We start from the raw sequence: 27985 nt of genomic DNA on the forward strand, positions 1-27985 counted from the left end.
TTTTCTAGTCCATAAATATAACATAATTGTAGATTATGTTTTCCTGTTTCCAATTGTAGACTATATATATATATATATATATATATATATTTATATAACTATATATATATATATATATATATTTATATATATATATATATATATATATATATATATATATATATATATATATATATATGTATATATATATATATATATATATGTATGTATGTATATATATATATATATATATATATATATATATATATATATATATATATATATATATATATATATATATATATATGGCTATGACTGAATTTTTATGTAAGTGTTCTTAACAGTAGTTTTAAACAATTGAATAAGTTTCATTCCACCACATGTAACGGGGCAGTCGTTTTGTCTTGTTCTATCGCGAAACCTTTAAAAAAACAACAACAATGTTATATCTTCTTTTGGAAAAAAAGAACTACATTTTAAAAAGTGTATATCTCGTTCTACATGAATTATTAATGCAATAAAGACCTAGATGTGCATATAACTAGCCTCAGTGCCTGGGATGTAAAATCATCAATCTATGATCTTTACATTTAGGGTTTATCTTTACATTAATGCAAAGTTACTTTATTGTGAAGAAAAAGAATGTGCTTAGTCATTCCCCAAACTGTATTAAATCAACCTCTGGTCTCAGTGAGGGTGGATCCTACAGGCCACCAGCGATTGGGTGTTAGGCAGAAGCGGGACGTCCGATGCTTGCAACATCTGTAAACCCTTACAGATGCTTCTCACTCAGTAACTCAACTACTTTGAACTTGGAACCCTACCTTGAGGAATAAAATGTCTTTTATAAAAGTAGATGCAGCATCTGATTTTTCTTACCACAACCTTCCATATGGCATCTTCTCCACTTTGGACAATGTAAGAGCTTTTGTTTTTATTTATTTAATTATCTTAAAAAGAACAGGACAAAACATGTTTTCTTGCTTAAATTATTACTGTTTGTTACATAGATCAAATTATACATACACAAAAAAACACTAAAACAGTAGATAATTTCAGAAGTTTTATTTCCTCAGTCCAAACGCCGCATTGGGGTCGCCATTGGAGAACAGATACTGGACCTGAGTGTTATAGTCTCACTATTTGATGGACCTGTGATGTCTAAAAATCAAGATGTTTTACAACAGGTAATTCTTTTGAAAAGTTACAGCATCGTTGCACTGCTCTTCCATCTTCATTCAACATTAAAAAGAATTACCAAAGAAATGTTTTAGTTGGCAGCAATCTCAAATAACTCCCTGAGCTTTATCACAACAGTGTTTCATAAGGCAAACATTTACACATGTAATTGTGTCAAAGGGTAATTGTCATTGTATCATACAGCTAGTAATTATTCAATTTTTCGTCATATAATTGTAAAACCATATGATGCAGACATATTTTCTTTCCCCATGTATATGGTATTGTGTTCCACATGTTAGCCTACATTAAATGCTTTCATGGCTCTTGGATATGAAGCATGGAAGGAGACAAGGCATACTTTGCAAATTTTGCTTTCGGCCAATGAAAGCACTCTAAGAGATGACTGCACTCTCCGTAGTAGGTGAGTCTATACTGTCAATTATTTTCTTTCTGTTCCTTCTCTTTCATTATTTTCTGTTTTTACATATCCTGTTTATTTGTCCAAACACATAGATTGGTAAATATGAGTGTCTTTAAAAGCTAGAACAATTTTTATGTGTCACATGGAAGTTGGCTTGTTCTCTTATGAGAAAGCAGTTGGACAGGAAAGGGTTTTAGGGAACAGAGAATAGTGATATATACAAACATGATTGTGGGGATGTTTTGCCAAGCAAAGGCCCCCAAAACTTTTTTTGTCCTGCTGTCCACCTTTTTAGCAAACCACACGGCACATGCACTTTGACCGATTCTTTGAAACATTCCAAAAAATCACCTTCATTCATTTTCCGAAACACTTATCGTCACAAGTGCTGGTGCCTATCCCAGCTAACTACAGGCACCCGGTAGGGGACATCCTGAATTGGTGGCTAGCCAATCGCAGGGCACAAGGAGGCAGACAACCATTCACGTTCACACTCCTACCTAGAGACAATTTAGAATTTACAACCATCCCAGGATGTGGGAGGAAACTGCAGTACCCGGAGAAAAGTTACACAAGCTCTAGGAGCACATGCAAACTCCACACAGTGAGGACTGACCTGTGATCGAACTTACGGCCCCAAAACTGAGGCTAATACGCTAACCACCTGGCCGCCCGGCCACCCTAAATTCACTTTCATTTTATCAAAATTAATTTTGTGCCAGCTATGAAAAACAACAGACGTCCAATTCATTGGAATTGGAAGGACTTGATGTGAATTCTCATGTTTGGGAACACAAACATGAGTTAATGATAAAGTGACCCAAAAATGCCCCCAGACTAAAAAAAAAATTGACCAAAAATCTATAGGAAGTGACCCATAAATCAAAGCATCTATACACAATCCAAAAATTGCCTTTTCTAGTTTAATGTGTAATTATTTTTATGGGGGAACACAATGTGGGGAAGGGAAACACCAAGGAACCAAGAGAGGTCAGATAGGAGTGTGATAGGACAAAGTGAGTGTGCAAGCAATGTTAGTGAAGTGTATTGGGGAGTCCGAATGTTTCAAATTGTCTGTTTTCTTTCAGTGCTAGGCTGGCAAATTTGTTAGCAGTTTTCCTAACCACTCTTGTTGCTGCTCAAGAGTAATACAAATACTAAAAAAGCTTTCAACTTGAAATGTTCATTGTTGTGTAGTTTTTATTATTGTGTTTCTTTGGTGTTTGAATTATTTGCCTTATTGTTGCTTAACACATTACACTTTCATATTTTCATTTTGACCTGAACTGTCTATCTTTCATGTATGAAGAGCTTTTGTCCCTCAGAGTGTAGCCATAATGCATCTTCCTGCAGATATCGGTAAGTCTATACAAAATAATACCGTCCTAAAAATGTACTATACCATTTTGAGAGAGGGAAATTATTTCCTTGAAATGTTAAGATTTGGGGTGGCCCGGCGGCTTGAGCGGTTAGCGCGTCGGTCTCACAGCTCTGGGGTACTGGGTTCAAATCCAGGTGGGTCCACCTGTGTACTCCGGTTTCCTCCCACATTGCAAAACATGCATGATAGGCTGATTGTACAGCGAGATGCATTCCAGGTACAGCCAAGCCAGACATACACATATACCGTATTTTCTCGCATATAATCCGTATTTGTACCAAAAAAAATGATGACTGAATCAAGGCTTATATGCACACAAAATTTGCTATACTCTTTTTCACCAGTCAAGTAACATTTACTATTTCTGGATGAATGATTACTTATATGTGAGAAATTGCAAAATTCAACACGGGGGTGGCTTACATGTGAGTAAATACGATACATACATTTACAATACAGTAAGGCCTGCCAATTGCCCATTAACGACGCTCCGAAATCAGTGTGAAAGGGAAAGATTGGGTTGAGAAGGGTGAAAATATACGTGGCATTTCACTCCCCATAGAACAGGGGTCTCAAACTCGCGGCCCGTGGGCCAGCTGCGGCCCTCGGGACGATAATTTGTGGCCCCCGTCTTAATATGAAAGATTAATGTTCGTGCAGTCCGCAAGATTGATATGAATGAGACTTGTTGTGTTCGGAGCTGAATGAACCAATCACGGTGAGGTATACGGCTCTGGAGGGCGGGACATCGGCCGGGTTGTCCAGTGCCTCGCTCACTCACTCATTCATTCCTCCAATCAGCTGGGCGGAGGAGAAGCCGTGAAGCCGATCACTCCGCTCAGCGCGCACACTCCTCTGCTGCTCTCAGCATAGAAATGAATGAGGCGCTATGATCTGTGATCCAGCCTGTGTCAGTGTCTGTAGCCATCTCCGCGATTGAAACGGAGAAACGGAGAGCGAAAGTGCGCATGCGCCACAAACCCGCGCGACTGAAGTGTGAAAGATCAACCCGAGACTCATTCCAAGTGGAAAAACATATTACAGAGCCCCAGAGATGTCTCTTTCAAAGCCTAATGTAAAGAGAAAGGTCGGTGATGAGCACAGACAGTTTCAAGAAAAGTGGGGAGTGCAATATTTCTTTGTTGAACACAGGGGCACCCCGACGTGTCTCATTTGCACTGAAAAAGTTGCGGTGCACAAGGAATACAATTTGAAATGTCATTATACTACGAGACATGCTGAGGAGTACGAAAAATACCAGGGAAATGAGAGAGTCTTCTGAGGCAACAGGATTTCTTCAAGAAGGCTACCAAAGACAGTAATGCAGCAGTCGAAGCTAGCTACACCGTTTGGGAGTTGATTGCTAAAGCAGGAAAGCCATTCACAGAAGGTGAATTTATCAAAAAGTGCATATTACAGGCTGCACATATTGTCTGTCCAGAAAAGAAAAGTCTGTTCAACCACATCAGCCTTTCTGCCAACACCGTGGCAGAGCGCATTTCTCACCTGTCAAGTGACATTTATGATCAACTGTGTGAGAAAGCACAATGTTTCAGTGTATATTCAGTGGCTCTTGATGAGACCACAGACATCACAGACACTGCCCAGCTCGCAATATATGTCCGTGGTGGTGATGAAAATTTTCAGGTAATGGAGGAGTTGCTCACAGTAATTCCAATGCATGGCCAGACCACCGCTAAGGAAATATTTCACCAGCTGTGTGATGCCATTAAGAATGCCGGTTTGCCATGGAAGAGCTTTGTTGGAATAACAACCGATGGAGCCCCATCAATGACAGGGAGGAAGAATGGACTGGTAGCACTTGTTCAAAAAAAACTGGAAGAGGAGGGTGTGGAGGAGGCCATAGCTCTGCACTGCATTATCCATCAGCAGGCCCTTTGCAGCAGATGCCTGAAATTTGACAATGTGATGTCTGTCGTTGTGAAATGGATCAACCAAATCAGATCCAGGGGCTTAAAGCACGGAAGGTTCCGTGCTTTTTTAGAGGAAATGGAGTCAGAATATCGGGATGTGCTCTACTTCACTGAGGTACGTTGGCTCAGCAGGGGAAACATGTTGAAGAGATTTTTTGAGTTGAGAGCAGAAGTAAAAGACTTCATGGAGATAGACGGGGTTGCTGTTCCTGTGCTAAGTGATCCCTAATGGCTCATGGACTTGGCTTTTCTTGTTGATATCACACATGAGCTTAATGTACTGAACAAGAAGCTACAAGGCCAGGGGCAACTTGTCAGTGCTGCCTATGACAACGTGAGAGCATTCTGCACTAAACTTGTGTTATGGAAAGCCCAGCTCTCTCAGACAAACCTTTGCCATTTCCCAGCATGCAAGGCTCTCGTGGATGCAGGCACACCATTCAGTGGTGAGAATGTTGAGGCCATTTCGAAGCTACAGGAGGAATTTGATCACAGATTTGCAGACTTAGAGACACACAAAGCCACATTTCAAATTTTTGCGGACCCCTTCTCCTTTGATGTGCAAGATGCCCCTCCTGAGCTTCAAATGGAGCTCATTGACCTGCAGTGCAACTCTGCACTCAAAGCCAAGTTCAGGGAGGTGAGTGGAGAAGCAGACAAGCTTGGGCAATTTTTGAGAGAGTTGACCCCCAGCTTCCCTGAACTTTCCCGAATGTTCAAGCGGACCATGTGCCTTTTTGGGAGCACATACTTGTGTGAGAAGCTCTTCTCCACCTTGAACTTCAAAAAGTCCAAGTACAGGTACAGACTTACTGATGGGCATCTTCAAGCTCTACTGAGGGTCTCCACTGCTTCCTCCCTCAAGCCAAATGTGACTCAGCTATGTGAGAAGAAGCGCTGCCAGGTCTCTAGCAGCAAGGAGTAGGCAAGAGAAGCCGTGTTCAGTATATTTCATGTTCAATGTTCCATTCAAGTTCAGAAAGTTAAAGGTTAAAGAGCTGTTAATACAGACATTTGAAACGGAATAAAAATAATTCATTTTCTCTACTTAGCCAGCCAGTGTATATCTACTGTATGCTCATTATTATTTTATTTTTGTATTACTGATTGATTGATTTTTTATTCATCTTTAAGTTAATTTATTTAATTCATTATTTTTTGTTAAAAAATAAAGATATTTGATAACGTTGGAATGTTTTATCAGCGCTTTTCTTGTGGAAATCCTGATGCGGCCCAGTCTCACCCAGACTCGGCCTCTAGCGGCCCCCAGGTAAATTGAGTTTGAGACCCCTGCCTTAGAAGGAAGAGGATATGTCAGGAATGGTAAAAAATATCTATATTAACAACATTAAAATCAGTACACTCGACAGGATAATTAGGGACGCTGACACCATATAAGTTATGGATTGGGTTGGACAATGGGATCCGTTGCGAGAGATTAAGGCAGTCGCAGCAACATCGTGTGCACTTTAGACAAAGGAGCAGCTGCAAAAATATTTCTTTGCGCAGATATTACACATCGACATTCGTTCAATCATTCATTCATTTTGTGTACTGCTTATAGTCCCAAGGGTTGCTGAGGGTCCTGGAGCCTATCCTGGCTAACTATGGGCACCAGGCAGGGGACACCCTGAATTAGTGGCAAGGCCAATCAAAGGGCACAAGGAGGCAGACAACCAGTCAGCTCACACTCATACCTAGGGCCAATTTAGTGTGTTCAACCAGCATTTCCTACTTATGTTTGTAATGTGGGAGGAAACCGGAGTACCTGGAGAAAACCCACGCAAGTACGGGGAGGACATGCAAACTCCAAACAGTGAGTACCAAACTGGGATCGAACCCTCGACCCCAGAACTGTAACCAACGCGTTAATCACTCAGACGCTTCGCCACACCCATAGACATTTTGCAGATAATTTGTTTTGATTGACTATGAGTCATCGTTTGTTTTTTGTTTTTTTAAAACAGGTGATTACACTGACTTCTACTCATCAAGGGATCATGCAACTAATGTCGGCACCATGTTTCGTGGAAAGGAAAATGCTTTAATGCCAAACTGGTAATCTAAAAAAAACACACCATAGACTAGGACACTTTTCTTTCATCTTATCCACTGTTTTGTATTCCCTTTTCCTATCTGAGCAATAGTTGCACCACTTGATGACCCAAACACTTCTTCCCTTGTATGTGTCATTTTCTTTCTTTTGTTGTTGTTGTTCAATGTGATGGTTAAAACTGATGAATTCCGATTCTGTTTCCAACATAGAATGTATTTCTGTGATCCTTCTTCACTTCGCAGCTTCAACTTTCGTGGCTTCAATACATTGCAGATTTTTTTCAGAAAAAAAGGTCATAAAAATGTGAAAATCCACGCTGAAACTCAAGCGGAAGCCACTCCCCTGTTTTCCGCTTGCCACTTAGAAAATGGCGGAAGACAGAAGAAGGTCAAAAACACTCAACTGAAGAAAAAAAATGGCGGAGTCTGGCCATCATTTTTATCCGAAAATAGAACTTTCTGGGTGGCCTGGAGCCTTACGCTGTGTAGCCCATTTGAAAATAAAACTTGCTCAGCGAATTGGACGGCAGAGAGAACCAGCGAAGGAGGATTTTTTTAGAAATGCGATCCCCAGGCAACATTACGGGTTACGGCAGATGGAATCGACCTTGTCCCGAAAACAGGGCACTTTGGTGAGGATGGCGTTACGTTGAGTCGAAGCAACGTGGAACTAAAGAGTCCATTTACTTTCAGGCAGTGGGCTGACGTCGTTGCACTTATCCAAAAATAGAGCTCCCTGGACGGCACTGAGCGAAGTGGATTATTTCCCCGCTGGTTAGCCGGCGAGGATGGTGGGATGCCGCGATGAAAGTTGAGATTCCATTCAAGTCCGGGCAGTGGGGTGACGTTGTTGCACATATCCGAAAATAGAGCTCGTTGGATGGCTAATTGACGGTTGGACGGTGCGGAGGAGCGAAGTAGAAGTGTAATTTCTCGGCCGGTTGTCCGTTGTCGCATGCTGGTGTGACATACTAGAGTGTTTGATCTATTAGTGTGACATACTAGAGTGTTTGATTTATTAACGATTGCATGTAAAGAAGCTATGACGAGGTTGGATTGAATGTGTGTATCGGTGTTCGATTGGTGATCCTTGGATCCACATGGCAAGTGTGGGGCATGTTAAAGTAGATCGGTATTCGATTATTGATGTCTTAGCAAATAGCTTGAAGCACGGGAGGTGTGTTGAATCATTACAGTAAAAGTTTGGATTGAACTAACAACAACATGTCGCTGTTCTGATTATTTCCCCCTGTGTGTCAAGGTATGCTGTTTGTTGTAAAGGCTGTTTGAGTTTGGGGTTTGTAATATACACTGTTTAGCGTGTGAGAAAAGAGATAATGGTTATTAATGTTTATTTACTTTTGAATTACGGGCGTGAATGTGAGAGTCTCGGGGCACGCACATGGAATAGCATTTAGCACGCTACCTTCGGCCACCATTATCGTTGACAGTGTCTATAACGGTCATAGAAAGGATGTTATATTGTTGATATTGCATTGTTTGCCCTGTGGAATAATAGTAGGATTACTAGAAGTTGTAATAGGAAAAGATATAACAAGTTATGACCGTGTGTTGAACGAGTGTGTGTGGGCATTGTGTTTTGGGTTCTAAAGTGTTGAATATATATATATTTATATATATAGGTGTAATTGTACATTATGTTTTGGGTTCTAACGTGTTGATAATGTATATATATGGGTGTAATTGTATGTTATGGGTTTTTGTGTTGAATCATTACAGTAAAAGTTTGGATTGAACTAACAACAACATGTCGCTGTTCTGATTATTTCCCCCTGTGTGTCAAGATCGAATGCAGGGTGTAACATTTTGGAGGCACCGCTGGGATTGCTGTTCAGATGTCCAGTGTCCAAGACCTGCTCACTGAATTCTGAGCCAGCTAAATCCCCCCACAAACCAGGCAGATGGCAGTGAGAGGAGCTCTGTGCTACAACCAGGAGAGCGCATCCTGATAAAAAACCTGACACCAAGAGGCGGACCTGGAAAACTCCGTGACTTCTGGGAAGATACAGTTCATACGGTGGTGAGGCGACTGGGATCTGATCTACCAATTTATGAAGTCAGGCCAGAAAAAGGTAAAGGGCGTTCCAGAGTTCTGCACAGAAATCTACTGATGTCCTGTGATCATTTACCTGTTGAGGCAACACTAGAAGAAGGAAAAATTGGCAAAAGTATGCAGAGAAAGAAACAGCAGCCCGTATCTCATCTTCAAGAGTCAGACGAAGACAGTGGTGACGAATATGACTTTCACTACCAGCCCCTCCAGGTGCTAAATGAGAGAGATGCCCAAGGGATGGAGCCTGAGCACAGGCCACTGTCAGCGAATCGGAGACTCGGAGTGAAGGGCCCTGCTTCCGGACCAGTACAACGAGAAGATGACTATCAGCGGGAGGACCTGCCTGGTGAGGGAACAAATCTGGCTGTTGAAGATCCTCGTGATGATCATTTATCAGAGACCTCTCCGCCAACCACTGTGAATGAACCTGAGGCGTTGACTTATGAACGGCCAATAAGGGAGAGACATCCACCACGACGAACGACCTATGATCAGCTTGGTGTCCCCTCCTGTTATAGTACTCAGTCACCACATCAGCTGGTACCTGCTTACCCTGCACCAGGAGTGGTTCCTTGGTTAGTACACCTGCAGCCATATTACATTCAACCACCCTTTATGTATGGACTCCAACAGGCTTGAGCCTACAAGGGTGGCATGTATTATGCGAACATGGACTGTTACGACTGTGATTACAGTTTCCATCCAGTGAACGTGGACCGTACGAGTTGTGGATTATATTTGAACTGTGGCCCTTGCCGCCTGGAGTTTTCATGAGTATCAGTTTACAGAAGAGGATGTGAAATGACAAGTTCGCTAGACTGTTCAGCATAACAACCAACAAGGGGAAGATATTTGGAATATACTGATGTCGGGACGACATTTGTTTTTGTGGGGGAGAGTGTGACATACTAGAGTGTTTGATCTATTAGTGTGACATACTAGAGTGTTTGATTTATTAACGATTGCATGTAAAGAAGCTATGACGAGGTTGGATTGAATGTGTGTATCGGTGTTCGATTGGTGATCCTTGGATCCACATGGCAAGTGTGGGGCATGTTAAAGTAGATCGGTATTCGATTATTGATGTCTTAGCAAATAGCTTGAAGCACGGGAGGTGTGTTGAATCATTACAGTAAAAGTTTGGATTGAACTAACAACAACATGTCGCTGTTCTGATTATTTCCCCCTGTGTGTCAAGGTATGCTGTTTGTTGTAAAGGCTGTTTGAGTTTGGGGTTTGTAATATACACTGTTTAGCGTGTGAGAAAAGAGATAATGGTTATTAATGTTTATTTACTTTTGAATTACGGGCGTGAATGTGAGAGTCTCGGGGCACGCACATGGAATAGCATTTAGCACGCTACCTTCGGCCACCATTATCGTTGACAGTGTCTATAACGGTCATAGAAAGGATGTTATATTGTTGATATTGCATTGTTTGCCCTGTGGAATAATAGTAGGATTACTAGAAGTTGTAATAGGAAAAGATATAACAAGTTATGACCGTGTGTTGAACGAGTGTGTGTGGGCATTGTGTTTTGGGTTCTAAAGTGTTGAATATATATATATTTATATATATAGGTGTAATTGTACATTATGTTTTGGGTTCTAACGTGTTGATAATGTATATATATGGGTGTAATTGTATGTTATGGGTTTTTGTGTTGAATCATTACAGTAAAAGTTTGGATTGAACTAACAACAACATGTCGCTGTTCTGATTATTTCCCCCTGTGTGTCAAGATCGAATGCAGGGTGTAACACTGGCGATCCGGCGGAGCATGCTGGCGGTGAGCGAGGTCTGCCCCGCAACTCGGCCCTGGCCAGAACAGGCAGCAACAAGTTTTTTTGGAAGCGGATGCCTTCCCGAAAATTTTTATTCAAAGATTAGTAACTGAATGTGCGGATCATCAACATCATGTGTGGAAATGCTGCCTGGCTTCATGTTGAAGCTAGCTTTAATCAACAAGTTTGACCATCCTCATGCTTTAAAAAACAAGAACAAAGCCTATGTTTTGACTGATTCGTTTAGAACAGACAATGGTGTTTTTAGGTTGTTTTGTTACCTGACATGTTTCCATCCAATGCGTAGTCAGGCAAGTCTAGTAATCCCTCGAATATCATGGACAATGGAGCCATGTGTTATGTTTGCGGGCAGAGGGCCCCAAAGCAGGCACAAGGAAAACCAAAGTTGTGGTGCTTTCAGTTTATTCAGAATGTACCAGGGCAATGTACCTCCCCTCATCCCCCTCCCGAATGCGAATCAGATGGTAGGCGTTACAGAGATCCAATTTGGTAAAAATGCAGGCCCTGTGAAGCAGAGAATAAGCTGATTTAATGAGAGCAAAGGGTACCTGTTCTTGATGGTGATGTTGTATAGGCCTCAGTAGTCGACGCAGGGGTGCAGCGAGCCCTCCTTTCCCACAAAGAAGAATCCTGCCCCAACTGGGGAGGAGGATGACCGGATGAGACCTGCTGCTAGTGCGTCAGAGATATAATCCCCTGTGTCTCCCGCTCAGGCTTGGAGATGTTGTAGAGACGGCCCCAAGGAAAAGTGGCACCAGGCAATAGATCAATGGCACAATCATAGGGGTGATGAGGAGGAAGTGTCTTTGCATGGTCCTTGCTAAAAACTTGATGATAACAGTCCGGCACTGTGGCTAGACCAGCAGGGTTGGCCTTTGATGGGGCCTTGTGGGTACACGGGCCGACTGGAGACACCTGGTGTGGCAGGCCGGACTCCAGCCTTGGGGCTTGACCAGTCGATGATTGGATTGGGTTCCCTGAGCAAAAGGAGGCCCAGCACTACGGAATTCTCCGGGCAGCAATGTTTTCTCTAATTTTTTGTTTGTCTGGGCAGAAAGACAACCTCCCTGAGCACACTAAGTACCAGTGTGAGCAACATCATCATTGCTCGCTATGGGCACACACCAGTATCACACCTCCCATATGCAGGTGCATGTCTACTACACATAAATGATTTACCGTAATTACTCGAATATAACACGCAGATTTTTGCCATATAATTAATTCCAATAGTTGGGGGTGCGTGTTATAATCAATAACTAAAATAAATTACAAATTTTCGATCGAAAAAAGCATTGTCAAACTCACTTTGACGCACGGATTTTACGTCATCTCGTAAAGCCGACGCACGGATTTCACGTCATCTCGTAAAGCCGAGACCACCACTGCCCCCCTCTAGCCTCGTACTCGTCTCAGTTCACCCTCTCTCAGTTCAGTGTTATAATCAATAACTAAAATAAATTACAAATTTTCGATCGAAAAAAGCATTGTCAAACTCACTTTGACGCACAGATTTTACGTCATCTCGTAAAGCCGACGCACGGATTTTACGTCATCTCGTAAAGCCGACGCACGGATTTTACGTCATCTCGTAAAGCCGACGCACGGATTTTACGTCATCTCGTAAAGCCGACGCACGGATTTTACGTCATCTCGTAAAGCCGACGCACGGATTTTACGTCATCTCGTAAAGCCGAGACCACTACTGCCCCCCTCTAGCCTTGTACTCGTCTCAGTTCACCCTCTCTCAGTTCAGTGTTATAATCAATAACTAAAATAAATTACAAATTTTCGATCGAAAAAAAGCATTGTCAAACTCACTTTGACGCACAGATTTTACGTCATCTCGTAAAGCCAATCGGATGATGTGTTGTGGGAGGAAGAGGAAGTGGATGAAGGAAGCGTGGACGTTGATAGGATTCTCAACGAAGAAAGATGTATGAGGAGACGGATGAGAGGACAGACAAAGAGAGAGAGGAACTCTTCATTTGAAGGATTCTAATGAATAAATTTGTTTGAACAAAACAATCGTGAAACGAAGAAAAAAAGGTAAGATTTCTGATTTTCGTCAGCGGGAAATTTTAGGTGCGCACTATATTCGATTACTGCGTTTTTCCAGATTTTTTTGGCCCAAAATTACCTGCGTGTTATTTTCGAGTGCGCGTTATATTCGAGTAATTACGGTAGTAATAATAAAATGTAATGATTGATATCTATGAATGGGCGGCCCGGCGGATGAGTGGTTCGCGCGTCAGCCTCACAGCTCTGGGGTCCTGGGTTCAAATCCAGGTCGGTCCACCTGTGTTGAATTTGCATATTCTCCCTGGGCCTGCGTGGGTTTTCTCTGAGTACTCCCTTTTCCTCCCACATCCCAAAAGATGCATTGTAGGCTGATTGGACACTCTAAAATTGCCCATAGGTATGGGTCTGAGTGTGTATGGCTGTCCGTCTCCTTGTGCCCTGCGATCGGCTGGCCACCGATACAGGGTGTCCCCCGCCCCTGGCCCAAAGACAGCAGGGATAGGCTCCAGCACCCCCCGCGAGTGATAAAGTGGATAAAGTGGTTCAGAAAATGAATGAAAAAATATCTATGAATAAAACATCTTCATAAATGCCATTAGAAGATGCACAAATCCGACTTAAATTTTACCTTATTTTACACATCTGTCCTTCTCACTTCTCAGTCTCGTTCAGATGACTTTTCTGCTGAACTTGAGATAGTCAAGTTTCCATTTATATGCAATATTTTTCCATGATTTTGCTTTGATTTATTTAATAAGGGATAGCACGTATGAATGAACATTTATATTCATGTTAATGAACATATATATGTAAGATTGTAGCCGAGGGCCAATTTCCATTTATAGTCCATTGTGTAGGTTGAAGACAAACGATCACACATACTAGACACACGCACGCACGCACACAACCACACACAGCAGATTTAGACAGTTCTCACCCGATTTCACCACTTGTTCTTCTATTTGCACAGTAAAGTAAAAAGGAATGTATTAAGAAATATTAAAATGAAATTAAAAAAAGCTAGAAGGGCTGTAAAACACAAAAAAACATAAGAGTGGACAGAGCTACTGCCACTTGCTGCTGCGTGAACGGCGCCATCATGGGGAAAAAAATTGGGATTTTATTTTGTGCGCGCCATATGATTTCTGTGCGCGGAGAAGACGAGAGTAGTGCGCAATTGCTCACGCGCGCAGCTTAGAGGGAACATTGCCGGGCAGTCAAAAACATAAGACTTCCTGGTGGTTCCCGGATAAACGGAGGTGTACAGTCTGGAGCTCTACTCTGCCCAACGGCTGCCTGTTTAGGGCAGCGGTCCTCAACGGTACACACACTGGGAAAGTCCTGATGCCCACTAGGGAAACCATGGAGCGGTCGATGAAGCTCTCATCTGCCCTACAGTCGACCAGTGCAGTGGTCTCGTGTGTCTGGCCGTCCCAGGAGAAAAGCCTGCTGTGACCCAGGTGCATGGGCTCGGACGTCATCAAGGGGAGCTTGACCATCCGCAGCTGGAGGAGACGTCGGCAATGGCCGCTGCAGCTCACATGTGGGATCTATGTACGTGCGAGCTTTCACGCCGCAGTCTTAGCCGTTTTCGGAGCCGACCGTCAATTTTTATGGCCAAACTCACAGGGGCATCAAGGGAGCTGGGCTCATCTCAGCAAGCCAACTCGTCCTTCAGGGACTCGCTTAGGCCCCCAAGAAATACTTCCTGGAGGGCAACGTCGTTGCACTTGCTCTCAGCGGCGAGGGTACGGAACTTGGCTGAATATTCCGCCACGCTTTGGACGCCCTGGCGGAGAGACATCAAGCGTCTTGCTGCCTCCCTGCCACGCACTGGGTGATCGAACACTTTCTGCTTCTCTGCTGTGAAGTTAGCATACGTAGAGCAAATATTCGAACCTCTCTCCCGCTCGGCGCTAGCCCACAACAGAGCTTCACCGCGAAGACAGCTGATGAGGTAGGCGATCATGGCTCGGTCCGTTCTGCATGTGTGGCTCTGCTGCTCAAACACCATGTACACGAGATCTGAGATATCTCGGTTAGAAGAAATTGGATCACCTGACTGTGTTGATCCATGTGTGGCGCTGGTTGACTTGCGGGGGTTCGGTCTGCGCCTGTGGGGTCCATATCTTGGCTGGATCGTGCTGTTATGTTCGTGGGCAGAGGGCCCCAAAGCAGGCACAGGGAAAACTCAGTTTGTGGTGCTCTCAGTTTATTCAGAATGTACCAGGGCAAGCTGAAGGTACAAGGGGAGCATCATAGGCAGGTCGGTGAACATGGCATGGAGGTTGGTAGCCGAGAGGTCCTTAGAGAGGTCTAAAGCAAATGTGTGCTCGAGATCGTGATTGTGGACCATGGTCCGTGGTCGTGAGCGTGGTCAAGGTCCTTTGAAAAAAAACAAGAGGTCGGGGATCAGGTGACGTAAACAAGGAGGAAGCGCAAGAAAGTACTTAACAGTGAACTGATAAAGACAATCCTGCAACGTGGTCATGCTCTGGTCGGTTTAAATACTCCTTGATGACTGATGAGCAACACCTGGCACTGCTTCAGCCATCAGGCGCTGGACCTGTGATTGGATGGCACGCGCAACCACCCACCAGTCTGGCCTTGGGCCTGACACAATGGCCACAAGAAAACAAATGATTTGGACTAAAACTCCCATTAAACATTTTTGGGGGATTTATATCAACCGGAGAGGAACTATTTCCACTGTGTACACTATTTAAAGTATTTACATTTTTAGATATATACATTCTATTTAAATATTAATACAGTCATACCTCTACTTACGAAATTGATTGGTTCCAGAACTTTTTTCGTAACTTGAAAAATTCGTAAGTACAGGTCTTCTATATATGTAAATTATCTAATTCGTTCCACGGTCCTCACACATCTACCAACTAAACCCTTTAAAATTGGTCAACATGTCCTAATTTTGTAAGAAAGATGTGAGAAACACAAAAATGAGAGAAAATGATCATAAATGTATTGTCACAAAATGAAAAACAAGATATATATACAAACCCATGTTAAAACGCATGGGAACAAGACGAAGCTACTGGGATGCAACATAGAGATAGCACACAAAAATGAACTCATTTAATGAACACAGCATTAAGAATTCAAACAAACACATTATTCAACAACAACCATTAATGTTTTGGGATTTCTTTGAAATGTAATTTTATACCCATTTTATAAGTCACTACTGGTTCTTACCTGCTTCTGCAGTGCTGGATGACGAACATTTTGGAAAAAAACCTACAAAGTTTTGAGGACTTTTAATAATGTTTCTAAAATGCACAAGACAAACGTCGTCAAAGTGGGCACGACTCGGGAAAGTTTGTTTCTCCCCCGTTTTTTTTCTGATTTGTGCAGTTGCAATCTTGGCTCTGCCTCCCAGTTGAATTCCTCGTGTATTGCCGAGCGTTGCATTTAGTCATGCGTCCGTTTTGGTGCACATCGACCAACTAACTCGTCAACCTCCATATTACTGACAACACGGCCCATCGCCTGCCCCCGCAGCAAATTTAACCCACCGAAGGCTGCCGTTCAGGTCAAGGCAGTCGGCTACAGCAGAGGTAGGGAACCTATGGCTCGGGAGCCACATATGGCTCTTTTGATGGGTTAATATGGCTCTCCGCTAACCTGTGAGGTGAACTTTAGAAACAGCTGGTGAGAAAGTGCAGGAATAGGAGCGTTACGTTGGTATTATGGCATTGACACAACCTCCAGCGCCTTCTAATCCTAATTTCATTACACTCTTCTGCATAGATATTCTCATTGATACTCATTGATTAGCAACAACGTAACAATGTTGTCAAAATAATTCAGATACTTTTTGTACTTTACAAATGGGGAAGTGACTAAAAAGGCATTTTCATGTATGTTGACTTTTAAATTCAGAGCATGGCTCTCAAGCATTAACATTTAAAAAATATGAATTTTTTTATGGCTCTCTCCATCAAAAAGGTTCCCGACCCCTGGGCTACAGCTTCCCCAAGCATACATAAGTTTAAGCAGACAATGGGTTAAAGAAAATGGACGGTTGTTGTGAGACAGCCAATGATAGCCCAGTATATGGTGGAGTGATCTTTTAAAGCAAGAATCAATGCAACCGCGACAATATTTTCAAAATAAAATTACGGATAAGGAATGCATGTACTTTTTGGGGGGGTTTGTAACTTGGAAATTTTTCTTATTTCAAGGCACTCATTTGCATATAAAAAGCTTTCGTAACCTGGAAATTTCACACTTAGAGGCATTCGTAATTAGATGTATGACTGTACCTTACAGTTTTTTGATATGCTTATTGATAAGTTTATTATTAGGTATACTTTAATCAAAACAGTGAGACATCATTGACATACTCTAGCTACAAACTTTCAAGGAGAATCAATCCCCTGGCATCCTCGCCACCGGGATATTCTCCCGAGCGGCATTTCTCCTGCCCATTTAAGGCCTCAAATCAAAACAATTACAAGGTTATCGATCAATTGCGTAAGCAAAAAAACAACTGCAACAATAATCGCCATATCAAGCGAAACGAGCATCATAATTTGAAAAACATATGCGAGTAATCCCGGAGGTTGATTGATAGCCATCCGCTGAATCAACAACAATTTAAGCGTCCTTCACAGATCTTCATTGCGAACTTGTATCTGGGGAAAGGGTCGAGGCGTATCTTCCAGTAATCAGTCCTCGGAGCGAGGACTCGGTGAAATGTTAAGTCTCTAGCTGGAGCCAACTGTCCTGGAGAGTGACCTCGAGCTTGCCCCAGTCACAATTTAAAGAAACTTATACAAAAATAATTAAAATGCACACATAAATAATAGTATCCCAGAATAACCCCAACACTTATAGCTGAAATATTTAATAAATATACACTTTTTTATCATTGTACTTGTGTGTACTTGTATTTTCTGTATAGGCCCGAAAACATGTATTGAGGTAGTAATAAAGCGGGTGATCCTACTTCACGATTTTCCGCTTATCGCGGCCATGTCTGGTCTATATTTACCGCGATATTCGAGGGGTTACTGTTTTTAGGTTTGTTTTTCAGAAACACTGCACCTTGCATCGTTATGTTATCCCAACAAAGAATTGAAACAACCTGTTCATTGTTCATTTGTCATTACTTCCTAAATTGTGCATTATTTTGTGACAGGTTGAGGCTTCCCGTTGGATATCATGGCCGAGCTTCATCAGTGGTTGTTTCGGGTACCCCTATTCGTCGGCCCTTAGGACAGATGAGACCTGATCAAAGTAAGTTTGCAGAGGCAGAGGCACAACCCTAAATTTCCTAACCGGATTGATGAACATGCAACAACTGGCACCTCCTGTCCTGTATCAAAAATTTGTAATTTTTTTCTGTGGCCTTTTTATTACTATTTTCTTTAGTTGAGTTTTCCAAGTTATGGGATACCTACCGCATTTTCTAGCAACTGGAGTCAGAGTAGTCGGCAGTAAGTCGGATCCATTTACGGTGGCGCTTTGACTCTGCCAGGGCTGCCCTATGTCACCGATTATTTTCATAACTTTTTGGACAGGATATCTAAATGCAGCCGTGCCGCTGATGGGGTCTGATTTGGTGGCCTCAGTATTGCATCCCTGCTTTTTGCAGATTACTTGGTTCTGTTGGCTTCATCACGCTGTGATCTCCAACTCTCACTGGAACAATTCGCAATAATGTGTGAAATGGTCGGATCAGGGACAATGTTCACTCAAGTTTTTTATATTTATGGGCATATGAGAACATTGAGGACTACTGTGAGCAACATCAGAAGTGGTTGCTAAAAAAAAGATCTCACCCAATTTCACAGCTTGTTCTTCTATTTTCATTTACTCCAACAGCCAACTTAAAAGAACTGCAGTTGTTTTTAACTTCTGTTAGCGTTGTGTCTTGACCTTGTATATACAAGGCCATTTGTTCATTTTCTGTTCTAGAGCATTTAAATATAAACAGATACAACAAAGAAACTGAGTCTCTGTGTTAAGTTAGGGGGTTGGGCATTGAAGGACCCAATTGCATGGAAGCAAGCAAAGACAGCCTTGGTTTTCTTTAATTAACAAAAACTTTACTAAAATAACCAGGATACAAAACTCAGGAAAAAGTAACAGAGTAACTACAAGCAAAACTAAACTTATTAGGGGAAACACGAATATCACGATGAGGCAATCTGACAAGGACTGACAAACACACAGGGTTAAAATAGACAGACATGACTGCCAACTACTCTGGAATTTCAGGATTTTCCCCGGAAATGCAACGCCAACTCCGGACAACCTCCCTAAACTCCGGAAATCCCCAAAAAATGTCACTTTTTTTTTTTAATCAATCATTTTGAAAAAGTGCCAAATTTCAAATTTAAATGCCTCAAAATTTACACCATCGCTACGGCTTCCGCCATCTTGATTCAAACCGGAAGAATTCGGTAACACGAGTGCATTGTGAATCATCCGAGTTACAAGTTCTGACGAATGATTCATCTTGTGCGAATTCAGTGTGACAATTGATTCAAAATCAATTGCTTAGGTAGCCTCTATCATTTTCATTTTTTCATAAGGGAAGTAAGTATTATTAAGACTGACTAAACCACCAGTCTTTTGTTTTGAAACCAATCCTATAATTTGTGGGTTTGTTCTAAAGGAAGTAGGAGTACACAGCACTGGTAAGTCTTATCAATATGCCTGCAAGTGCAAAATGTATGGCAATTTGGATGAAATTTCAAATAAGAAACCCAGACACTCACAGAAGTTTATTGGTTCGTATTCGACGAAATATCCCAAGCCGTCTCCAAAAGGACCGAAATTTGCACATTGTACAACATGCAAGTGCGACTTCAGTGTGACACATGTTGGAAATACTGACTGTAAAACGCAGGTAGAAGGACCCAAACACAAAGACAGACTTATTTTCATTATGCTGTACTTTAGTTTATAGTATGCAAAAAAAACAATATTTCAACTAATGTAAAAACATGATAAATAATAACAGTTGGATTTAAATTGTCCTGTGCTTGTTTTTTTTACATTTTATATCGATTTTGTCTGAATCGCATTCACTCCAGAAATACTCCGGAAATGGGACAAGGGTACTCCTGAAATGGGGTCGGCGGAGGTTGGCAGCTCTGCTTACACAGGAAGCAGCATGCAGGAAATACACCAGGGAAATGACAGGTCAACTCAATGGGCAATCACAGGGACAGGTCACACAGGGGGAAAAACGCAACAAATCCCCATCACTCTGCGTTCAAATACATCAGCAGAGGCAGAAGCACACACAATTCGACGTCTAACTTCAATATATATATCTTTCCCCTAGGCAAAAGTAGGCATTAATTTGAATATTAGTGGGCATGTTTCAGTTTAGAAGAAACTTCCAAATATGGAGTTGTTTTCTATGGGTAGATAGTCTTGGCAACTCTTGACAACTGTCTTATCACTCAGGTGCTTGAGAATAATGGTTTGATCCTTCTCATGGTAGAGATGGAATATCCCATGCCTCCTTATCTCAAGCCCTAGACACAAGGATTAAGTATAGAAAGTAAAATCTCATCTCATTTTCTGAACCGCTTTATCCTCGTTAGGGACACAAGGAGTGCTGGAGCTTATCCCAGCTGACTCCGGGCCAGAGGCGGGGGACACCCTGAATCGGTGGCCAGCCGATCGCAGGGCACCAGGAGACGGACTACCATGCACACTCACACTGACACCTATACCTAGGGGAAATTTAGAGTGTCCAATCAGCCTACCATGCATGTTTTTGGAATGTGGGAAGAAACCGGAGTACCCGGAGGAAACCCACGCAGGCGAACATGCAAACTCCACACAGGTGGACGAGACCTGGATTTGAACCCAGGACCCTAGACCTGTGAGGCCGATGCACTAACCACTCGCGCCACAGGCCGCAGAAAGTAAAATATAAGTGTGAATACAGTAATCCCTCGATTATCGTGGATAATGAAGACCAGACATGGCCGCTATAATCGAAAAACTGCAAAGTAGGATCACCCTTTTATTACGACGTAGCATACTACATTTTCACGCCTATAAAAAAATACAAGTACACAAGTACAATTATCAATAAGTGCATTTATTAAATATTACAGATATAGGCATATGAAAAGACTGTAATGTAATAATATTTAAATATAACTCATTAACAAATTCACAGTGAAAATAGTTCCTCTCCACTTGATTTAAATAATAATAATTAAAAAAACTGTTTATTATGGGCTTTGGTCCAAGTCTCTTCGTTAGATTCGAGAGCCATAGGGGCAGCAGGAGGAGCTTCTTTCTGCAAGAGGTTTTCAGCGCACAAGGAACATGGTGGCCGCCGTTTCTTTTCTAGTACAAATATGCTGTTTTACAAGGACATGACACTGTCAAAATGATTGCCAAATTTGATGGCTCTGACCATGTTGTCGTCAACTGCGTGCCATGTTGAAGATCTGCAGATTTCTTAATCAATTTGCATCAATTCGATGAGGTCCTCCTCAATTGGTGGGGTTCCAAAATGAAATCAGAACAAAACAGGAAAAGGCAAGACCTTACTTTTACAGTGAAATTTAGCTTCTTCTTTGAATTGGGTGGCAGTACCCTGACTTCTGCCATGTTTCATCTGCTTTTATCCACTTGAGAGTTTCACCATGAATTTTGACACTTTTATGAACGTTTTGACAGTATCTAATTCATTTGCAGTGTATTCACTGCGCTGGATTGGTTTTCTTGTGCTCTGAGAGTGTGTGACCAGTGTGCAACTGTTTAGTTCCGCATTTTAGAGGGGAAATTTAGTCCAAGATAAGGTCCTAAGAGATAAGATCGACAGGCGTCTTCAGTGAGGTAGACTCTACATCAGTCCAGTGTGGTGAAGAAGGAGCTGAGCAGAAAAGCGAAGCCCTCTATTTACTGATACATCCACGTTTCTACCCTTATCTCTGGTCACCACCTGTGGGTGGCTACCTAAAGAACAAGATCTGGGATACAAGCGCCTCAAATGAGTTTCCTTCGCAAGATGTCCAGACTCTCCCTTAGAGCTAGGGAGAGGCTCCTCCACATCGAGAGGAGCCAGATGAGTTGACTCAGGCTTCTGATCAGGACGCCTCCCTGGTGAGGTGTTCCGGGCACATCCCACCGGGAGGAGGCCACGGAGCTGACCCAGGACTCACTGGGGAAACTATGTCTCCAAGCTGGCCCGGGAACGCCATGGGATCCTCCCGGAATACCTGGATGAAGTGGCTAGGGAGAGAGAAGTCTGGGCTTCCCTGCTGAAGCTGCTGCCCCTGCGACCCAACCTTAGATAAGCGGAAGATGATGATGCTTAATAGACTGATTATGTTTTATATGACCGTTTTACAACACAGTAGTATGCAAATATTACAGTAATGTAATGAACCTATAACAATGTTACTTGCCTTTTTCACAGCAAAACCTCCCATGTTTGGTCCATCACAGCAGTTGGACATTGAGCTGGAGATGGTGATTACAATTCCACTTTCACTCTAACATACACTATAGTGGTACCTCGAGATACGAGCTTAATGCGTTCCGGGACTGAGCTCATACGTCGATTTTCTCGTAACTTAAATGAACGTTTCTCATAGAAATGAACTAAAAACTAATTAATTTGTTCCAACCCTCTGAAAAAACACTAAAAACAGGATATTGGATTGGAAAAACATTTTTATTTATTTTAATTCGCCATCTATTAAAAAAAGTAACAAATAACTAGTGGTTTAATAGAACTAAAATGTGTTTAATATTATTAAAATTAAACAGATTTCGTGGAGGGGGAGAGATGGACAGAGAGAGAGAGGGTGGGCCTTTTTGCACGGCAATGCGCTCAGAACATAACATAAACAAATTTAAATGAACTTGGATTACGATGCAAACACACTCAGAAATAAGTTTAATCTAACCTTCCACTAAACTTAATTCTAATTTTGTTTTAAATTTTTATACCTTTCTTCTCACCTGGCTCTATTTGCCCCGCCTCCACCCTGACTTTCAGATACAGCGAAAAGGAACCTATCGAGGGTTGTTTGCTTTTGTATTCCCTTCAAAATATTCCGAAAATAATGCACACAAATGTCCTCACAATAGGATAACGCACGACCACTTGCCAACGAGAAGTCGTATATATAACTCTCGTATTTGCGAAAAACACTGAAAAAATGCAACGCTCCACCCAGTGCTCGTAGAGACATTACACGAGGGAGTTGTGACCAGAGAGACATTACACGAGGGAGTTGCGGGGAGAGAGACAGTGCCCATGATGTTCTTATGAGCAGCCTCTCGCGTCCGCTGTCTGCTCATATCAAAATTTGTCTCGTATCTCAAGATAAATATTTGCTCCAAATTTTACTCATATCTCAAATTGCTCGTATGTCGGGGCACTCGTATGTCGAGGTACCACTGTATTTGTGTTTACAAATGTATCATAAAAAACATCTACCCACCCAATATATGAGACCTTTTAGCTCATACACTACCAAAGACGTATACAATGTTGTTTATGATGTTAAGCTTCTCATGTTAACCTAATCTTTTTTTTTTTTTTTTATTCCATAAATTCTTTGTGTAGGCATTCTTTGTTGGAGGGAGAAATCTGCTTGGAGAGCCAATATCTATTACGAAAACCCATGAACACATCTTTGGAATGGTACTCATGAACGACTGGAGCGGTAAATACCTCTGCACAACATTTACCTACCCAACAAATGTTCTTGTAAAAGACAATAAATTACATTCTTGATTTTGATGCCATCACATAAGTTTGTGTGTACCAGTAAATTTTAATTTATTCATTCATTTTCTGAACCGCTTATCCTCACAAGGCTCGGTCGCGGGAGTGCTGGAGCATACCCCAGCTAACTATGGGCACCAGGTGGGGGGACACACTGAATCGGTGGCCAGCCAATCACAGGGCACAAGGAGTCGGCATACTCATACGTTGGGGCAATTTTGCGTGTTCATTCAGCCTACACTGCATGTTTTTGGGATGTGGGAGGAAACCAGGGTAGCTCAGGAAAACCCACACAACCCCGGGGAGAACATGCCAAATCCACACAGTAAGGATCAAACCCTCAACCCCATAACTGTGAGGCTGACGCGCTAACCACTTGGCTGTCAGGTCGTCCCGTTAACTTTTATGTTGGTATTGCTTAACATGACAGCACCTATGTACGTACCTGCCTGTCAGAATAAGCAGTATGGATGGATGTCTGGATGGAGCTCTAACAGGCATCATTGTAGAGTGTTACTTATGGGAAGAATATATGAAATTGACAACATTAATTTACAGTCGCACTGAATTTGAAAGCACGCACAAATAAAGAGAAAAGTCAATACGTATTCTGGATTATTCTTGCGAGGAGAAATCGAACCGTTCAGGTCTAGACCCCGGTTCGTTCTGGCGTCACACGCTTCTTTTCCTTGTTTATTAACTTCAAGGACCCTAGTTATTATATTACTTTGATGTAATGCTGCATTATAGACTGTGCTAAATTCTGTTCATATATTATTATTATTATTTAAGCTCTTCCAGAAGGACATTTTCCTACTTTTGTTTCATCAAAACTCATAACAACGAATTATTTGTTTTAGCTCGGGACATTCAATCTTGGGAGTATGTTCCTTTGGGTCCATTCCTTGGCAAGAACTTTGGAACAACCATCTCACCTTGGGTGGTGCCCATGGAGGCCTTGTTACCCTTTGCAGAGCCCAATCCCATTCAGGTCACAACCAAGAATACTAAACACACAATACTCAAATATTTGTTGTCATACACACATTGTATTGAGTCTTCTTAAACCAGAACATTTGCTCAAATTGGAGCAAACTCCTTTACATCAAGTAAGAAAAGAAATTCAGGCTGTCCTCAAATGAGGACAGTGGGTTAAAATTGGTTAATATACTTTGTATTTAAAATATTAACTAAACAAAATTTATTTTTAAAGCACTTTGAAAAAACAAGATTCTGTACATAAATGACAATAGAAAATAAAACATTATATATAGTTACCCTTCACACCTTTTATAAACAATAAAGAGGAACTAACTTGCATTGTGAATTCAACTTGAATGAATGAATCTTATTTCTCCATTTGAGTTTTCAGTTTATTCTATGTATCTATTTATACCTGTAGACGATTGACTGTGGGAATTTTCTTTATACTTAATATAATTTCAGCAGTTGACAGGGTAATTTGTAACAAATTCTATGACTTGATTTTTGCTGGAGCTATACCCGTGGTTCTAGCCCCAGCAAAAATCATGATAATATAATATAAATATCGCAATATTTCGGAGCAGGTTTGGATGAATTGTTAAAATCATTCTTTCAACAACTGAGGTGTTTTATGGCTCATCATTTTGTTTATTTGTTCCCATCTGCCTTCACCCACTTTTTGCAGGATCCACAGCCACTCCCCTACCTCCGCCATGAGGATCCATACACTTTCAACATTAATCTATTTGTATCATTGAAAGGTATAGAAGAATGAAAGTTCCCATTAAATTTGTTTGAATTTTTGTAGGTCACGTCCCATGAGGCTTGAGCAATTTTAAGGTAGCAACAAATAAAATGTAGGTCAAATTTGTTGATCATCTGTGACAAATTTAATTCAGCAAATAACGTAGACATTGTATTTCATTCATTTGATTGTCCATGTCATGACAAGCTGGTGTATTTAATGAATTCTTATGTTATAAAAGTTTTTTAATAATGATTTTTCTTATTTTGAAGGGCGGCTTATGAAGGAATCAACAACCATCTGTAAATCAAATTTCAAAGTAAGAATATTCGACTTCACTTATCGCAAATTCACTTCTTCGCAATTTTTTTCTGTTATTAATTATTATCTTTTCAAAGTTCATAAAAATGTGAAAATAAATAATCAGATTGTCTGCTAAACAAGCAAAGTGGCTGATGATTAATTTTTCATATCCACTAAAGGCAAGTAAGAAACAACTAATAACTACTAATACACAAGTTCTATCATGATAGTGATTATTTGTCAAGTAGTCAGTCTCTTACTAATTCCTGTCAAGAGCTTAGTGAAAGCATAGATTACATCCACAAAATCGTTGAATGCTCATTTTAAAATTCAGTTCTTTTAAAACTACAGCTGTTCCATAATCTATTTCATGTCTTTAGTACATGTACTGGACAATGAAACAGCAGCTTGCCCATCACACAATCAATGGCTGCAACACCCGACCTGGAGACCTGCTGGCTTCTGGTACCATTAGTGGATCTGTGAGTATCAGAAAGTGCTATTCATGCACACTCATACTTATGGGTCAATTTGGAATTTAGAATGTAAATTCAGCCATTCAGCCTACCCAATATGTTTTTGGGATGTGGGAGGAAACCAAAGAACAGCCGAGAAAACGCACACAATCCCGGGGAGAACATGCAAAATCCACACAGTGAGGACGAACCCTCGGCCCCAAAACTGTGAAGCTGGTGCTCCTTCTTCACTCCGCAGCTTCCACTTTCGCTGCTTCACTACGTTGCAGATTTCTGAAGTATAAAAAAAAAGTTCATAAAAATGTTAAAATCCACATTCAAACTCGCAAGGGAAGCCACTTCCCTGTCTTCTGGTTGCCACTTAGAAAATGGCGGAAGACAGAGGACTGTCACTCAATTCGGCACCAAAAAAAAAATGGTGGGCAGCGGGTGGCGGCCATCATTTTTATCCGAAAATAGAGCACTTTGGGCAGCGCGGATGGCTGGATGCCGAGGCTAAGAAATGTGGATATTTCACCACATGTTGTTTCAAAGCTCCCAGCAACATTACGGCAGAAGTCATTGACCTTATCTGAAAATAGAGCACTTTGGGCGGGGAAGATGGCTGGACGCCGCGGCAAAGAAATGTGGAAGTTAAGATTTCATTAAAGTTTGGGCAGCGGGCTGACTTTGTTGATCTTATCCGAAAATAGAGCTCCCTGTACGGGTAATTGACGGCTGGACGGCGCAGAGGAGCGAAGTGGACGTTTAATTTCTCCCAAACAATGAAAGCAATAACGATGAAGAAAGTAGTCTAAATACTTTGAGAAATCGCCTAGAAACTTTCAATATGGCTCACAGCTTGTAGCAGTGTCCCAGAGATTGATGACAACACGGTCATAGCCATGGAATATGGCAATTCTCTTGACAGTTTCATGTCCTAGACAAAAGCATATTTGTACCAAAAAAGAAGTGAACCTCTACACTACCAGGTGACTTTATCTATATGTTATTAGATTAAATCTTTTTAGTTCACTAATAATTATATAATCCAAGAAACCAATTGAAAGTTGGTGTATATAGATGAATGCATAATTAGAAAACTAAAAATTATATAATTAGCTTTGCTTTTGCAACTATTTTTGGTATCTACCCATTTTAATATACAGTGCATAATCTGTTTCCCAAAAGGATCCACAGAGCTTTGGCTCCATGTTGGAACTATCATGGAAGGGGTCTAAGCACATTGATCTTGGTGGAGGTGAAACCAGAACGTTCCTCCAAGATGAAGACGAAGTCACTATTACAGGTTAGGTGTAACATTCATCATAAATGGGAAACAACAAAATTGACGTATTAGCTGTTGTTAGGTTAGCCTGTTCCAGAATATATAAGCCTATAAACACGTGTACTTATATTACATGAGAGGTCATGGATTTTCTATTTGCCTCAAGTGCCATGAAAATGTATGATAAAAATTGCACCATACTGATTAGCATACGGTATAAAATAACAGATGAAGGAAACCCATATATTTTTGTTGTTATGTGCAGGTCATTGTGTAAGAAATGGCTACAGAGTGGGCTTTGGGTCCTGCACTGGAGTCATCCTCCCTGCCTTGCAACACTGAAAGAATCTTTGTGTGCGTGTATTCAGCACACGCACATTCACAGACGACACTTATTCACTATTGCTCGAAGGACATGATGTGAGCCACAGTTAATTGTCCATGCACATCTCAGAGATACTGTATCACAAGCAATAGTAACTGGATTCCTCTGTAACATCCAACAGACAAATTGTTTCGCATCATCTCTAATGTAACTGCCGAATGAGTGTTATAACAATTTCTGTATGTTGTTTCTCGATTACTAATAAAAGCATACATTTTAGAGTCA

General features: G+C 41.5%; 1 protein-coding gene across 1 annotated transcript; it reads left to right on the plus strand.

Moving 5' to 3' along the window:
• The first annotated feature begins 722 nt into the window (after window positions 1-722).
• Window positions 723-27985, plus strand: fah (fumarylacetoacetate hydrolase (fumarylacetoacetase)). The gene is made up of 14 exons (XM_077591949.1): window positions 723-897; window positions 1056-1166; window positions 1461-1582; window positions 2892-2941; window positions 6865-6955; window positions 18021-18118; window positions 22281-22333; window positions 23439-23538; window positions 24461-24591; window positions 25270-25345; window positions 25602-25648; window positions 26013-26114; window positions 27279-27396; window positions 27641-27985. The coding sequence occupies exons 1-14, from the start codon at window positions 817-819 to the stop codon at window positions 27715-27717; spliced, it is 1257 nt and encodes a 418-aa protein (XP_077448075.1). The 5' UTR covers window positions 723-816; the 3' UTR covers window positions 27718-27985.

This window comes from Stigmatopora argus, chromosome 2, assembly GCF_051989625.1.
Source record: "Stigmatopora argus isolate UIUO_Sarg chromosome 2, RoL_Sarg_1.0, whole genome shotgun sequence".
Lineage (NCBI taxonomy): Eukaryota > Metazoa > Chordata > Actinopteri > Syngnathiformes > Syngnathidae > Stigmatopora > Stigmatopora argus.